This window comes from Phalacrocorax aristotelis, chromosome 7 (assembly GCF_949628215.1).
Source record: "Phalacrocorax aristotelis chromosome 7, bGulAri2.1, whole genome shotgun sequence".
NCBI lineage: Eukaryota > Metazoa > Chordata > Aves > Suliformes > Phalacrocoracidae > Phalacrocorax > Phalacrocorax aristotelis.
This window is the reverse complement of record NC_134282.1, coordinates 39,341,209-39,358,589: the sequence shown is the minus strand read 5'-3', so window position 1 is coordinate 39,358,589 and position 17,381 is coordinate 39,341,209. Positions and strand designations below refer to the sequence as shown.

Here is a 17,381-nt window from a genome sequence, read left to right as displayed (position 1 = left end):
AGACACTACACTGCTTGAGGTGCAAGACTTATCATTACTTTTCCCCTTTAAGAAGTCAAAGACTCTTCTCTGAAAAATGGAAGGGGAGTTTTAAATGCAAGGGGAGAATAGTTTCAACCCTTCTTTCCAACTGCTTCCACATAAGGCATCCCAAAATCTAAACTTAGTTCCCACAGACTATTAAGACTCACTGCAACTCTAAACTATGTTAAATAGAAGACAGCTTAACAACTTAATGGTGGGTTTAAACCACTCGCAAGCTAAGTCTACAGAACCATCACACTTATGAACCCTACTATTTTGAACTGTTTTCACTTACTGTTAAACTCATACAAAATATTCCATCGCATTTAACTGACAATTCCCATGGTCCTGCTACTGACACTGCAGAAATCATATCTTTGAAACAGCACATGATAGGGTCTCTATTTATCATTCTTTCTACTACCCACTTAGATGTGGATAGAGGGTATCATCCTCTAATAAGTATTTATCTAAAAAAACAAGCTCTATAGCATTACAATGCTCAGCAATCCCAGCTAGAATGCTTGCAGCTTACTTGTTTTCCAACAACTCCTCTAGGGTGGCACTTATGATTGTTCAGATTTCTTTCCTGACCTTTAGAAGTCACACTTGCTAAGCTTGTTCTTCTAGAACACCACAACTGAGGATGCAGCATTCATCCTTAACAATTTGCTACTGTTTATTCTTGATAATCAGTGCTGCAAACACATAAGGTAGCTCAGATAACAGAAACCATCCAAGTAGGATTACAACTAGCTACATGTTGACAAATTTACACTCCAACAAAAATCAGTCAAGTACCTCCCAGTCAACTCCTGAAGAGTATAGCGCACAGATTTTGAGAGCAGAATAGTCTTTACCCAGGGTTGATTCTCCTCTCCCCCACCCCCCCTTCAGTAATACTTCTTTGGGAAGTGCCGATTCTGTCACTTGGTTTCCTGTTCATCCAAAATAACCTTCTCCATATGCAATGCCATGTTCTAACATAATAAAAAAAAACAGATCAAAAAAATAAAACAGATGAAGATGTACTAGAATAAAACCACAAAGCAAAGTTACTACATGAATTCAAACTAAAATTAGAAAGCAGCTTTCTTAGTGAAACAAAAAAAGACATAGAAATCTGCTAGTTGATAATACGAGCACATATGAAGCACGTAGCTTAAGTACTTTCATTTAAATCTACTGTTTTTCATTTTAAAAACATGGATGGCTATGTCTACTAAAGTTAGTTGGACAAGGAGCAAAGTTCTAAACCATTAATACCAATTTTAGTGGAACAATTGGGGAAGCCTCACCAGCCCGATGCCACTGTACCAGGCATTCCCTAGACAAACCTGAATGAAACGCTAAATACCTTTTTTGCTGAGGGCTATGCATATTTCAGCTCACTGTATTTAAACCCATAAAACACAGGATATTTAACCCACAGATCCAGCCTCTAAAATACTTTTAGATTAATTTCATTTAAAAAAAAAAATAAAAAAAATCAGTAAGCACTCAGTTCTCTGCTTCCCATTTCTCCGCAAGATAAAGTTGTTCTAACTACAGGCACCAACACAGGGTGGGTTGTTTTGGGTTTTGTAGGTTGTTTGGGTTTTTTTTTTTTGTTGTTGGTGGTGGTGTTTTGTTTTTGTTGAGGTTTTTTTTGTTGTTGTGGTTGACAAAAAGGGGTGTAGAAAGAGAGATCCAGTGCATGGGCAAGTTATTTGCCAAGTTATATAACCTCAAATGTACAATAGTCAAGGGGCGATTGAAGAATGGTCACAGAGCACTGAATAAAGCTGAAAAGACTACAGTGAGAACTAAAGAGATTTTCTTTCAATTCAGGGCAGCCCAAAATGAGTTGTAGTAAACGAACCTTGCAAAAAGTTACCATAGTAGAATTCATGGAAATAATTCACTTAAGTCTCACAGAAGACAGTCAGACCTACTTGATGACCACTCAAACAACCTATTTATAAGAAGTTAGTCTGTTTAGGAGGGCACTTAAGTGCACATGGAACTGAAAAAACAGACACAATGTAAATTTTCAGGTTAGCGCAGTAACAGTGAATCTGCTTTATGTTCTGACAGAACTCACAGAAAGCCATTTCATGAATTGAGTACTATGTTGTATACACAATTACAAAAGTACATAAAACTAAATCAAATGCCATAAAAAGAACATCTAGTGTTTAATAAAAAACAGAAGGTGACACTATAAAGTCCTCTTTAATCCAAGAGTAATTAGCTCAGCTACTTCAGTCCATCTCAGAGCAGCACAGCAGCATGCTCAGAATGTCACCTTTGAAACTGAACATACCAAATATTATTTCTGTGCAGGTAGGCTTTTTCATTTTCATAACTTACTCAAGTTCAGTCAATACCTATCTTTAAACACAAAGATTTAACAGCTCTAAATAATGAAGGTAATACAAAGGATTACAGATTACTATAGAACCAAGAATAGAAAACCCCCATACTTCATTAAGAACTCTGAAATTTTGTGGTCCACTCCTGCCATTCATGACTGTACCAGAAAGCTCAACTAATATGACTGATAGCTGTTCAAAATAATTGTGAGAAAGATACCTGCACAGAAAATCAATATCAAAGCCAATCAAACACTGCTTCACAGATATGCCTTGCCAAATGGTGCAACGTGCACAGATTAAGACCCAAATCCACACTATTTCACAATATGCAAGCTTTCATTGTTACAAAAGTTCCTCTGTTCAGTGCAAAACATTGTAAAAGGTAGTAGAATATTTAATAACCAGTCATTTATTGAACTTTATTCCAAATTGGGTGACAGTTAAAGCATTTTTACCTAGCAGCTGAATCGCATGGTCACTCTGCAACATATTATAGCTTTACACAGTCTCTTCTTAATAATAAAGACATTGGAAAAAATGTGCTCATTAACTGCAGGGAAAAAAAAAAGGTTACATGTAGTACCCTACTAGTAGCAGTGGTGAGTGAGACTGATGCAGTTTTTTCCAGCTGCTTATTGATCAAATGCTACTCTCAGAACTTTGACATGATCAGGCAAAACAACCTCAAGTAGAAGCTTGCCTTACAGCATCTTCCTGACTCCTGGCAGCCAGTGTCACTTTTGAAAGCATTGACAGGCATTTTAGCTGTCAAGTTATTTGAAGTAATAATGACCAAATCTTGGTGCCCACTAGACTTGCCACATTAGGCACATGCATACTATTATCCTTTTTATATAGAACCATGAGGACAAATATTCTTCTCCCTTCTTCTCTCTCCACACAAACCCAAGAAGGATAGGCTAGTAAGAATTTTCTAAACTCTCTTCCCTCCAAAAACCACCTATTGATGTAGTTCTAAAGTTACAGAGCAGAGCTGGATGCATGATCTTTTGGATACATAGGGGTATGTCCTTGTAGTGGTACAGAACAGTTGGCGAGAACTTTCTGATGAATAAGAAAACAAGAGATGGAAAATGTCTAATGGCCACCAAGGATCAGTACAAACAACCAGTATCACTAATTTTTAATGCAGTGGAAGCAAAGCTTGTGTTTCATCATTAGGTAGAAGGTGTTCAAGTTTCTGACCATCATAATGCAACCCTCCACAAGCATTTATGCAGACTGATCTGAAAATACAATATAATATTCCATTACATTTTGGAGCACGGTAGAACATAATAAGTACTTTTTAGTCCAGACAAACTGTGTAAGGTGATGGTGGCTGAAGAACAGGTTATTTCAGTTGTACTGACTGGCATAGTTGTCTAATACTTACATGATGTAAAGCCTATATTGAGCTAGTTTTTAAGATTTTAATATGCTGGGCTAAAAGAATCTGGACTTAGCAGCCATGACTTTAAAGCCCAATTTAAAAGATGAAGAAGCATTTTTATTAGGGAAGCCTATATTTTTAAACTATCTCAGGTTCTATAGAACAACCTAACAATATTCAACAAGTGAACGCTTTAATATTCACAAGCATAACCATATGAAAGGTCTTTTTATTTGTACAGCTTACAAAGTGATATTGGAACAGCAACATCAGTGCCACAGCTTTTCCAGTAACAGTTTTCCCATTATAAGGATCATGTACAGACCATATAATAGAACAAACATGTCTGAACTTAACAAAATATAGTATTTTTTTCTTAAATAGAATTTAGGTTAAAAACTAAGGAAAACTGTAGCTAAATTGCAAAACATCCAAAATAATTTCTTAATGTACCTTTAATTTAGTAATAAGCAGGTGTTATCATGTGTCCAGCACCACTTGAAAATTCAACTGTTCACTCAAGTTGCAGAGGCAACTTTCCCAAGCAAGAGTCATCAACTAATCCAGAAGAAAGACTGGAAGTGGGTGTGGATGGGTGATTAACAGGACAAATTAAGAAAAAATTAGAAAGCAAAAGCTATTAGGAATTAATTAAGTAAAAAGTTGACTGACAGTACAGTTAAACACTACATAGATGCAGTTCCTTTATTCTTCTGAATGCACCAGGGTCTCAGGAATTCAGTTTTGTCATTAGGAAAAAAGGTATAGTTCAGAGAACATCAGATGTTAGGCAACTCTTTCAAGCTCTGTCCTCAGAATGAACTCACTATGAATGAAGTATCCAGTACATTCCTGACATTCTACAGCTGCTAGGAATTCAGCCTAAGATGTTCTATAATTAATATATTGCAAATGTTTATACTGGAAAAGTGAAGAAAACAACTCTCCAACTTCTCTGCATGGGAAGGCTTGTGTTCAGTGAGTAAACAAGTGCAAGTACACATTTTGTAACTAAGTCAAAACTGGGTATTAAACACAATGTCACTTTTTTAGTGATGTCCACCTTAATTTTCAAAACTACTGACATTACCTTGACAGGCAAAATAAAGTTATGCCATATTAAATTCATTCACTGTATCTCAAGCTGGTGCCAATGGCATTGCTCTGCTATGAATCATTCCATGGGTGTTTTGTTTTTTGGGTGTTTGCTGTTTGGTTTTTTGTTGTGAGGTTTTGTTGGGTTTTTTTGGGGGGGAGGGTGTAGGACAGAGAGGAGGTTCAAAAGCTACTTTATACCAGGAACTTAGCTGGTTAATAGTAACTCTGTGCATTCATTATCTTTGTATGAACCTTCCCTGGGCTCAAAGGGCACCTTAAATTAACTCACACTAAAACACTCAATAGAAATTGGCAGGTGGAAGAGCTATGATACATAAAGAGGGTTGTTTTAAAACTTCATATTCCTTCCAATTTGAAACATTTTAGAAATGAGCACATTTTGCACCACCGGTGAAGCAATAATGTCCACTCATCTAAACTACACAATTTATGATTCAAAATAATTAATAGTTATCCATAGCTTAGTTTCAGCAATTTTAACTGCCCTATTAAGCTAGTGCTTCAGCACTGAACAGTGGCTGTTTTGGTTTAATCCATTACATGTGCCATAACAAATTGTATTTTAGATTACCCAACAACAAAACCTGTGACAAATTTCTGTTCTTAACAGCATACTGTGTAGCATTTAACTTTCAGATGAAGGTTAAATACAGCAGAGTTTCTCTGTGATGGCGTGTTACACACCCATTTGTAGAACTACTGAGTCTGGTGTGAAAAAAAGGTTGCTTTGGGTTTAGTTCCATCATTACAGTATCTGTCTCATTATTAAACTGTTATTACCCCATGTTTAAATGGTCACTTTAACTTGGCATAAATAGGTAATATTTAAATTTTGTTTTTATTTCTTCCTTTCTCAACAAAAGGGTACTAAGAAATACAGTTCTTAAATCCAGACTACTGAAAAGAACAGGTGCTACCTACACAATCAAAATAGTGTAGCTGCCAGCTGTTTTCTGCACAATGAAACTAAGTTTGATGAATGCTAATTAGGCATATGTCAGCACTGACACTGAAAAGGATAGTATTACATCTTCCCTCTCACCGCTTCTGCTTATTCCTTCACCATTTCTTCTTACAGTAAGTTTGCTTTTATACTGAATTGAATGACAATTAATCTGGCTGAAAAATAATCAGCCAAATCATTCCCATCTTGACTGGCCACGTGACCAACAGGTGCTTCCTGTGGCACAAATGGAAAGATTAAGATTATAAAGTTCGAACTGGTACCAGAGATACAGCATAAGAACTGTTGTGGTCCAGCTAGCTTCATTCACTATTTCCAGCAGTGAATGGCAGTCAATATTAGGACAGCTTTCCCATTGTTTCCTGACAGCCATTTCATCAGAAGCCATCTCGAACCAGAAGATTATAATTTCATTACATATAAGTAGCAGCTGTTCAGTATCTTCATTCGGCTACAGAGATGCGGGTTGGACAGCTATATGCCAATAAACCACTAGTCCTGGACAAAGCCTTAAATAACCATTTGGTGTAAAGCCATTCAAAAAATCAGGTTTAAATTTACAGAATCCCAAACCTCATGTTGACTGCCTTTGTCTCATCCCCCGTATTTAAATGAAATGGCACTTAGAGTGTCCATGGGCTAAATCTAAATGGTTTAAATATCTTGCAAAAGCTTTATTTCCTACCTTATCACAAAGTAAACTTGATAGAAAGGTTTTAATATTGTCATTCTCAGTGATGACATGCATCACTTCTAAATTGTTATTCACAATAAACTAGATACAACTACAAAGAGGCAATCCTACGTATTGTTTTTCAAACTGCTACACACCTTCAAAGCTACTAAATAGACTGTATGAAGTAAAAACAATTCACTTGATCCTCCCCAATTCATATTTAAAGAAAGATTAAAATATTTTGTAAGTACACACTCAGACTGATTAACAGGAATTTGTGGACTAAGTTTACAGCCTGTCAACTACCCTCTCTTTGGCAGCAAGTGTTAGGAAACTATCGAAATCCTAAATTATGGATTGGTTAGACCTTATAGGAAGTTTCCATTCAGCCTCTTCAGTTAATGATGGATTTGTGCCTCAGAGCACAGGGATTTAGGATCAATTCCACATATAAACACCAACACTTTACTTCCTGAGTGATAGTAGCTGTTAGCAAAACCTTCATAAACTTGTTTAACATCTGGTGTGATGAAGATCCAGGAAGTAAAAGGAAATCTTTTTTTGAACTCAGTATTGTAGGTACAGTTAACATTTCCGTACAATAAGGATTTTCAGCCCACCTTATTAACACAAATAGAATGCACAGGCTAAGCCGAGCTCTATTTTACAGAGGAGTATTATGGTATCTTTACCAATGACAAGGTGAACCTCTTCAAGTTGATTGAAATGTGGACTGCTCCCAGAAAGAATGGTCTCATCCTCTTTCCATCACCCCTTCAAGTCATACTGATTTTTTTTTTGCCAAAAAAAATTCAGCTGGATCAGTCCCCAGAAGCTTTTCCTTGCATGGTTTTAAGACTACTAGTGCTAGTGCAAAGATGATGCTGGGAATGTGGTCAGGCCTGTTCCTCTCTGCAGTAGCACACACTTTGGTAAAAGCCTAAACTAACCATCAGCCTGCAGCTTAAGAGTGGCAGCATTAGATGGAAACTAAACTTTGCTGTCTTGAAACCTTGCTGGAGATTAAATTTAGAAGTGGAGAGGTTTACAGTATGAGGAGCTTCTGAAAGATTCTACTCTGCAGTCTTGTTTATTAGAACAATTTAATGGCAAAGACTAGAGATTGCCTGTGAAGCTAGAACAGAGACAGGAACATTATGACTGTCCTTTAAATAATAATTTTATCTGGCCCAAAAATCACACCCAAGAAGATGGTTTTAGGACAGAACTTCAAATTCAGGATTTGGGTTGCAGTTCTACAGCAGTTACAAAAAAACCCCTAATGCTAACCTTTTGGGAACACACAATGAAATTCAGTCATTATGCCATACACCTCCAGCAGCAACACTTCAATCCCTGAAGAAATTACAAGCTGGTACAGAGCAGACGGTTACTTATAGATCAATATTCCAAACTCAGATTCAGAAGACCTGGTTTTACCTTTGCTCTGCCAAATTTCCTATGTTTCTACATATGGCTAGCAATTGTTTATCAAGTTTTAATTACTTAAATTGTAACTGAAATAATCAGAAAAGGACATTACATATTCCTAAAATAGATCAAGACTGTGGTGCTGCAAAGGAGAGAGTCAAAGAAACAAAAATGCAAATATTTTAACTTTCTTCCTGTTTTTCCTCAGTTATACAAAAAGCAGGCATTTCTAAAATACCAAGAAATCTTCTTAAATAAAACCTACAAATTATACTTCAGTTACTCACACTGAATATCTAACTTTTTTACTGGATCTTACAATCACATGTTAAATGCAAGGCGAAGCAAGTCTTGTAACAGCAATCATGTCTTCCCATGTCAAAGAACTGCTAAATTCCATAATAGCGCAGAAAACAGGTGACACCATCACAGACAAAAATGGAACACTTTTTTGGGCCTCTTTTGTAGTTTCAAATGCAATTTTACTTTTTCTCAGTTAAATTTCCTCAGACAGTTTGGCATAATCTTTGTAAAAAATCATGCCAAAGCTACATCATAAACTCAGAATCAACTACCATTCTATTCCCAGCATGATCCCATTGTTTAAGCTTAAAAGAGCATTAATAGTTATCACCAGAAGTTTGAATGAGTGATTACAAGCAACAATGTTACAGTTATACTGGACATAAGAGCAAGCACATCATAAGACTGTAAGCACTGCATTTTAGTGTATTCTAGCTAACATTAGTTTGATGACTGTATTTCACCATTTACATTTCACTGTAATTAAAACACAGATGAATTAAAAGGTATTTGTTTTAAATACTTTAAATACCACTAACCTTCCATGAGCATGAAAATCTAGGTGCAAGAACTGATCTTCATGCAATACTGCTCTTTTGGCACGCTGGTGTTTTTGGTGTAACAAATCCACATCGTAAGATAATCCTTCATAATGTCTAATGTACTTATTTAGAGGATTTCCATACTGGCCTGAAAAGAGAAAAAAAAGTATGGTTTAGCATGTCTGAGAAATTACTAAGGTTACAACCACACTACCAGGTATGGCAGATCTGTGGTGCAAGGCAGTTCATGATGAGGACCCAACTTCCACATTAGATACATCCTAGCTGTCTTTTTTATCCCGTGTACCTCAGATACATTTTACTCTGGTCCCACAGACCAAATGCACGCTTGCTGTTACAGTGCGTTAGGTGGACCTTGGAAGGCATCGTCCACTTTAATTTCAATCAAAATTAGTATAGTTCATTTACTCCAAAACTACTCCACAATGCAAACTACATCACTGTAGACAGGAATGCTTGAGAGGTGTTTCAGAAACGTACTCCTGATCCAAACATGGAAAATGCAACACTTGAACATCTTTCCTCTGGTTCCCAGAAGAACTGTACTTCCAGCCTCACTCTGCACTCATGACACCAAAGTGTCTGCTCAGAATGTTTATATTCCACATGCCAAAAAATAAGAGCAAATCATGCCACCTAGCAACACAATATTTTGTATCACATGGAATGTTCTATTACATGGAAAAGTTTTATTAAAGATGTATCTCCAAAGACTTAGATTCAGTACAGTCCATTTTGACACTTCCTTATAAGGTAATATTTCTGACTCACATTAAGAGCGCATGGCAGGAAATGGGGAAAAATTTTGGTCCTCCCATCCTGATGGAGAAAGGTACGCGCTGCATTGACCAGAAGCACTAGCACTTGAGAGCTCTTCATAGATCTATAATATGCGTACAGATAACCACCATATTAGCCCTGTATTTTCACTAGACATTAGACATTCTACTATAACACAGTATTTTCAACTCCAAAGTTAATATTAGTAGGTTAATATTAGTAGGTCAATAACAGGATAGAAAACTCCTTGCGCTGCCCAGACCTGCCAGATATACTGCTGACATGTACTTTTGCCTACCAAACAGCCAACAGGCCAGTAATCATAAGAACTAAAACTGTAACAAAGTTCACATAGCATTATCTTCCTCCAGATGAGGAGCCACTATATGCATTATAGACATCTGGTTAATTCCAATTTTGGTCACTTCTAAGTACACAGTTTCCAACCAGGATTTGCCTTCTTATTAGTTAATACATCCCAAGCAATCAGAATTCTACACACAATAAATTGACAGTACAGCACATATTTCACAAGTATATTTTCATATCCTGACCACCACCAAGGCCTCCATCCCCTGCCTCTGCACATTCAACACAAACTCATTGCAAGTCTTACCACACTTTTGTATCAAACACCAGCACTAGAACATTACGCATAAAAATATTTCATCTACCTGCTAAAAGTAAACACAGATGCTGTGGAAGGATTTATTAAGAGGAAGTGATTCAGTAACTTAGAGACCAAAAAAAAAAAACCAGAAGTTCCAACAGTAGAAAATAATGTGGAGAAATAGAACAAAAAAAAAACCAACCCCAAAACGCAACTTGTGGAGCAAACGACTGTGTCTTTGAAATGGAGGTAGCGCACACAGTATGTTTTACATACACAGAGAAAAACAGTTTTTAAATAGTGTCTACTGAAAATATATAATCAAAAGGAATCGATTTAGATATCTATATCTAGATTCTACAGACAAGAGCGAGATCATTTCAACGGTTCTGGCTTCAAAGCCAGATTATATATGACCCAAATTATGTCACGTTTCTTGATATATTAAACATTAAAGCCACCAAAGAATTAAAGATATTAAGTGAGGTATGTTTAAAAACTCCAAGGAGTAATTGCATGTTTTGACACATGCTTTTACCAGTAGCTAGCACACAAACATTCACCTTGTTTGAAACAAAGCCTTGCAGTGTTGTTCTATACACTTTACCCAACAAACTTTTAAATTTTTTTGTCTTTTAACTCCATGCAAGCAACTGTTTCTGAAGAACAAATCAACCATTATAGAAACTACTTTGTGTATCAAATAATTAAAAATGTAAGCACCATCTCCTACAGTTTTATTATGCAAAAAGTCAAATTCTCTCTTAAGCAGGCTGTGACAGCAATATAGTACCAAATCTTTTTGTAAAGGGAATGTTTCAGCACTGTCAATGTTTAGTAAAAATTTCCATGCAAGTTCACTACATGAATGATCTGTTTGATAAAGCATATTCCAAAACTTTAGAAGGTGTTTCAGTGAACTATTTGTTTTTACTGAAAAAAGTCGACCCTATCTTTTTAGTTCACTGAGATGCAACGTGGTGATACAAAGATAAACTGAGTGCAGTACATGTATTGTCATTTTTATTAGCTGTAACACATCATCCTTCACAAAGAGGACACAGAAATTCAACTGTCAACCACTTAATTTATGAAGGGATAGACCTGATGCAAAACCTGAATTGTCTATTGAAAGCTGTGGTATACATACAATATCCTGTCTACACTGAGAATATGAAATTAGAATACATAACATGCAAGTTGCTGGTTTTCCAGTTCCAGGTTGAATCAGTAATCTTAGACTCTTCATAAGGATATTTTCGAAGATTTGTTTCCATATCACAGAAACTGCATTTCATAGTACCTATTACTATATTCTGAAGGCTGGGCAAACACAGTCAATGGTATAACATTATGCACCAGTTAGAGCTTCAAGGATGTAACCCCCCCTTTTTTTTCTTTTTAATTTTCTGTTTTGTTACTTTTTTTCACTGTATGTTATTCTCACTTGTGTGCGTGCAGGTGTTTTCCCCCATTGCTCCTGGCTCCTCACCTAGCTTCAAAGCCCTCCTTCTTCAACCTCCTCCTTAAAGAAGGGAACAAATTACTCAGTTTATGCTTGATTTTTCAAGAACCTGACATGGGCTATCATCTTTTTTTTCTTTAAGAAATATTTAAGTGCATCACTTGAGAGATCAAATAGAAAGTCAAGTATTGACTTTTCTCCAGAACTCTTAATTCTGTAAGAAAAAGCAGGATAACTCATTATCAGTTTAACACCAGACCAACCTAAATGTGAGAATTCTCAGAGATTTCATGCAATATTTTTCTTCAGATGTCTATATTGACAAGGTCCAGGGAAGCCCAATGAAAGACAAATGTATCCCAAAGCTTTGCTTCAGTAGTGTTACACTTCCACAAAAAAAAATCCCAACCTGTTATTGTACTAAGAATACAGTTTCATAAGCAAAAATACAAGTTTACCTTTCATGTATTTATTGTCATGAGGTCTTCTTTAAATTAATACAACAATTTCTCAGTGCCTCTATTTCTTTTCAAGGGATTAGAATGTCTGGTCACCAATAACCTCAATGAGCAACACAAAAGACGACTAACTAAATTAATGCTTCTAAATGCATCACTTGCATTTACCAGCAATGTGCACAAGCTGATACTGCCATACCTTTTTAAAATTCAGGTAATGATATACTGCAGATAAACCACTTTTGGGTTTCCTCACAGTATTGTAGGCTTCTGCAAATGCTGACTCTTTATCCTTAACTGCAAATACAGCCTTCATCCTAATTTCCTCTCACTCTTAGTCTCAAAATACAAATCCATTGCATCCAGTTTTCCAGAAGCCTCTTAGGTGTCTTAAACATTTATAAAATTTGTTATTTAAGCAATTCTACATGAATTCTAATCCAAATAAGAAGTGGGATTAATCCAAAATTTCAGTAACCAGCACGAGGAATTTTGAGGATGAGGGATGTTGTCCCTGTCTGATGGTTCTCTAATCACTTCCAACATAATCCCACAGAAAGGAGCAGAAACACAAAACACCTCCTATGGCCCAAGAACTTCTATAAACCAAACAAGATTAGCCTGAGACCACTTGTTATATTAAACTGGTGCACAATACACATTAGCCTGACTACAGGTACATGCTTTCCAATTCCAGGTATATTACCCAAAAGTGTCAACATTAAAGAAAACAAGGTTCAAAATTAACTGATATAAGCTAAAACTTAAAGTTTTTAATTTTAAAATGAACCTAAATCTAGAATATGATACTAATAACTCACTTCAAAAAACTTTATCAAAACTGCAGAATGTGTAAATTTCTGTGCTCCATAATCCCAAGACTATTTAACAAGTTAAATTATCTTCAACTTTTCTGTGGTAGGAGGCTTCTAATAATGCATTCCTTAAATAATTATAGGCCATTTTTTTTCTCAGTATTGCAAAAGTTCTCTTTGAACAGCTCCAGGCACCTAAAAAGAAAAGTTTTAAGGCATGACAACTTACTGAAGACCCAATAAGGCCTTGGATCTGATTCAGGTCTCCCGACCATGTGAAAATGTATACGATAAGCAAAAGCAGGGAGAGTTTTAAGCAAAAACTCTTTTGCTTAACCAAAATGTACACACTTTCTGTGATCACACAGGGAAGCTGTATTTCTTTTCCCTTTCTCCAAAACTTTAAAAACTCCTTATATTTCAAGTACTATCATAGTGAATAGTATGAGAACTTTACATAAACATTTTTGCTAAACCAAAGCAGCTGCATATCACCTAGTGTACATGCTATTTCATCTTTTCTAAAAAGGGACTTCAGACAGAGTTGAAATCAAGGCTTCAAAATGAATGTTTACATACTTTCGGAAGTGAAAGTATAACATTAACAATGCTATAGCTTTCAAAGTCTGCAACAGATACACAATCTAATAAAACCAGCTACAGATCAAAAACCATTATCTTCTTCACAAAGGTAGCTTAATATATAACTCAACCTTGGTAATGTAACTTACAGGATCCCATGGCAAAAGTTTGTTAAACTGGAAAGAAGACTTCACAGAGATGCATGAGACAGGTACAAATGCTACCTCCGGATTTTGCAATTAGAAGATCATGCATCTAAAAGGAAGAAGTCTCTCACAGAATCCAAGAGTAGTGTACCCCCAATAAGTTGTTACAATAGCATGTGCACAGGTCTCAACCCCTGTGACAAACTACTGTGGTTATGTTGTCATCCTTGGAAAACTAGTTGTGGGGTTTTGTTTTGTTTTTAATAGATACTGCAAGACAAATATCTTTTCAAATAAGGATACGATCAGGAAGCCTGCAGTAAGTAACACTGAGCCATGAGCATCTAGATATAGTTTAAGGGAGCTGCTCTAAAAATTACAGGTATCATGTTGCCATCAACCAAACATCAAAGATGGCATGATGCCTTTCCAGGCAACCTAGTGGAATAAGCTGTTATACTTTGTCTAAACGCTAAGCTAGCGGACAGAAACCCTTTAGGATACAGATATCAGAGAGTAACAGAGGATGGCTTTTGAACCTGACAGTGTAGTCTTCTAAAGACTTGCTAAACTAGCTGTGGCATTTCCTACAACAAAAACCCTCCAAGAATGAAATTTTATTCTCATGGGCTTAGAACTAAATACAGGGAAGGACTTAAAGTAGAATGAGGCAGAACATTTAGGCAAATGTCTCAAGGTGACAGCCCCGTAAAAATTTTTTGAGTATGAGGGTCTATAGCTCTTCAGCATCCCTAAAGAGTTGTAAAGAAAGTATCTACAGTTGCTGTTCTGAACAGACACAAATCCCACTGGACAGATAGGAAGTCTGAGGCATATATTCTCACCTTCTAACTAAGCTTATGCAAAGGGCAAAATGTATGACCCGTGGGATTTTAGCTATAAGCCTCCTGGCACGCCTTGAGCAGCTATATAAAACAATGGTTTGGTGGTCTATGCTAAATGATTTGCTTTTCAGTTCATTCATCATGGTTATTTTCCCTGAGAAGACTAGGACGACTCTTTTCTCCCCCCTAGACAAAACCTTCCCAGTCTGTGGGAATGAAGCAGTACCCGCAGCAGAGGAAACAACTAGGGAACACTTAAGACAATCGGATATACAAAAGTCCACAGGATCACATGGAGTGAACCCAAGAGTGCCGAGGGAGCTGGCTGTTGCCATTTTCAGGCTATCACCTTTTTGAAATGTTATGGCGATGCAAGGGGGTTCCTGACAACTGGAAGACAAATGTCACCCCTATCATCAAGGAGATCTACAGACTGGTCAGACTAACCTCACTATCTGGGAAGATTACAGAGGAAATCCATGTAGAATCATGCACATAAAGATGACTGGTAATAAACAGTACTGAAAGTTTACCATTGTAAACAAACATTTATTAAGTTTATATATATTGTGGTAAAAGATAACAACATTTGATTTCCCATAAGAGGATAAATCAAGTATGCACTGTTCTAAAAGGTGAAGTTTGTAGTAAACAACTCAGATTACAACTTGCATGACAAAGACAAATAGTTCAAATATAACTCAAGTTTGTTAGTGGAAAAAAAAACCCGCAGAATACAACTTCAGACTATCAGTAATTGTTCAGCAGCAAGACTAACTTACCAGACAACTCTTTTTACTATAACCATGATCACTGATTTGCAGATTTGAAATGTCAGCATATGATAAATATCTTTAAGAGAATTATTATTATAATTTTAATTAAGATAATCAAAGCAAGTTGTACTTCTTCAAGCTGTTTTCAAGGTAGTTTATTTCTCTTCAAATACGTTCCCTTTACATGGGACATTAAAGAGCGTACATAGCATTCAGATTTAGCACTTCTGTGCTGAAGTATATTAAAAGCCAGTAATCCTACCATATACGTCCCGACTTGAATTTCACTGGACAATTTATTCAGGTTGTAGTTTCATAACTGTCAGCAGAAGAGCAGGTCTCGCTGCCCTTTTTCATCCACTCCATTTCTATTCTTCCCCTGTGCTAGCACTAAATTTGATTCAGCTGAAATATATACTTTCTCTTCTGGTCAAGTTAGTTTTTGGTGAAAGAAAAATGTGTAACCAAAAAAATCAAGTCAGGCCCATTTCCCTTCACTGAAAACTCATGTTTAGGGTACAGTTAGACAGTGCAGCACCACCCATCTAAGCAGCATACCTGAGCTCTCCCCCATTTGCAGCCCCCATTTTACCCTCTTCCTCCCCACCCTGTCCAAGTCTCAGCTGTTCTTCAAGTGAAGTAAATGTCTATTTTTTTCAGTAAAGTACTCTCATCCACAGCCTGTTTCTTCTTACTGATGTGTGTTGTACAATAAACCAATGAAAGTTACACGTCTGGCAGGAAATTAATTTACTTTGTTTACACGTGCAGGTCAAATTGGCTCCTCATGCCATCAAATACAAGAGGCAGTGAAGGAGGACAGGAGGGAATGCATGGCCAGGACAGGACCACCAGACAGCAGTAACTCATCACAGTGGCTCTGCCATGCTGCATAACTGATCCTTTAGATCCTTTTAAAAGCAAAAATAAACAGCAATCTTAGGCTTTGGGGCAATGGTATTTCAAAGTTACTATCTAAACATCTGATTTTGTTTACTTGTAATTAGCATGGGCATTTCTGAAACAACCATCTGACAGCTGCCTTTACCAGACAGTGTCTCATCCAGCCATATAAAATTCGTAATGTGTTTATTTTAAACCCCAGATAAATGCTGGAGGCTGAGTGCCATGTTAATGAAGGCTAGTATTCTTCTCAATTTATAGCAAGGATGCAAACTAAATCACTCAGATGCCGACAGATCATAAATGCCTTCCCACAACTCCCCCATGTGCCCCAAAAAACCCAGAATTTCTCCCATGCTCACTGGGAAATAGGTGGTTCAATACCCAGCAGCACAAGACACTAAGATACAACTCGGAAGTCCCAGCAACATAGAAGAGTGTGTTGTACCAGCGAAAACAACTTATCACAGGTTTGCAATGACATTTAGCATCTGATCAGCCTAGACGAAGCATGAATGCTTTTGTGAAATCCAAGCTTTCTGGGGGTCTCCTTAGTTCTCTTTTCCATATCTTTCTATTCCCCTTTCCTTTTTTTTTTTTTTTAATGCCCCTCAAGTCAAAGGAAAGGTTCTATCAGTTACTTCCATTCCTCAAAGAACATAATTATGTATGGTTAATTAAGCACTATTTAATATAGCTGCACACATCTTAATCACATGCAACAAAGCATGCTACTAGAAGCTGCAAGTAATATTGCCCAAACTAAGTATGACCTTATATATGTCAAAAATTAACATCACCAGGCAGTGAATACATCACTTAAGCCAAGCAATTCCAAGGGTGCTGGGGAAAAAAGCTGTGATTCTCCTTTTTTTTTTTATTTCTTAAAATTCAAGGCACATATATCTTACCTTCTAGTATATAGTATCTACTTTACATAAATTCTACCTAAAAAAAACCTGGCATGGCTTTTCCTTCTCACACTATTGAAACTGTAATGAAACTGACCTACAGGAGCACTTGTTTTATGAAGGTCGTATTTATTCAGCGGTAGCGAAGAAAGAAAAAACTTCTAGGAGAACCCTAAGTGATCTAATCCCAAAACCTGATCAAGCACATGTTTCACGGCCTATTAGACCTGCTGATAACTTGTCTGTTTTAACCAGAAAGC

At 36.6% G+C, this 17,381-nt stretch overlaps 1 protein-coding gene across 2 annotated transcripts in view; it reads right to left on the bottom strand.

Moving 5' to 3' along the window:
- ADAM10 (ADAM metallopeptidase domain 10) overlaps positions 1 to 17,381 on the bottom strand; it is a 52,241-nt gene that overhangs the window by 31,943 nt on the left and 2,917 nt on the right. Inside the window, exon 2 of one of the 2 annotated variants that reach the window (XM_075100240.1) lies at positions 8,807 to 8,957. The exons of the other annotated variant lie outside the window; for it this stretch is intronic. Coding sequence (XP_074956341.1) covers positions 8,807 to 8,957 — 151 coding nt within the window. The remainder of the gene's footprint in view (positions 1 to 8,806; positions 8,958 to 17,381) is intronic. 2 annotated transcript variants of the gene reach the window in all.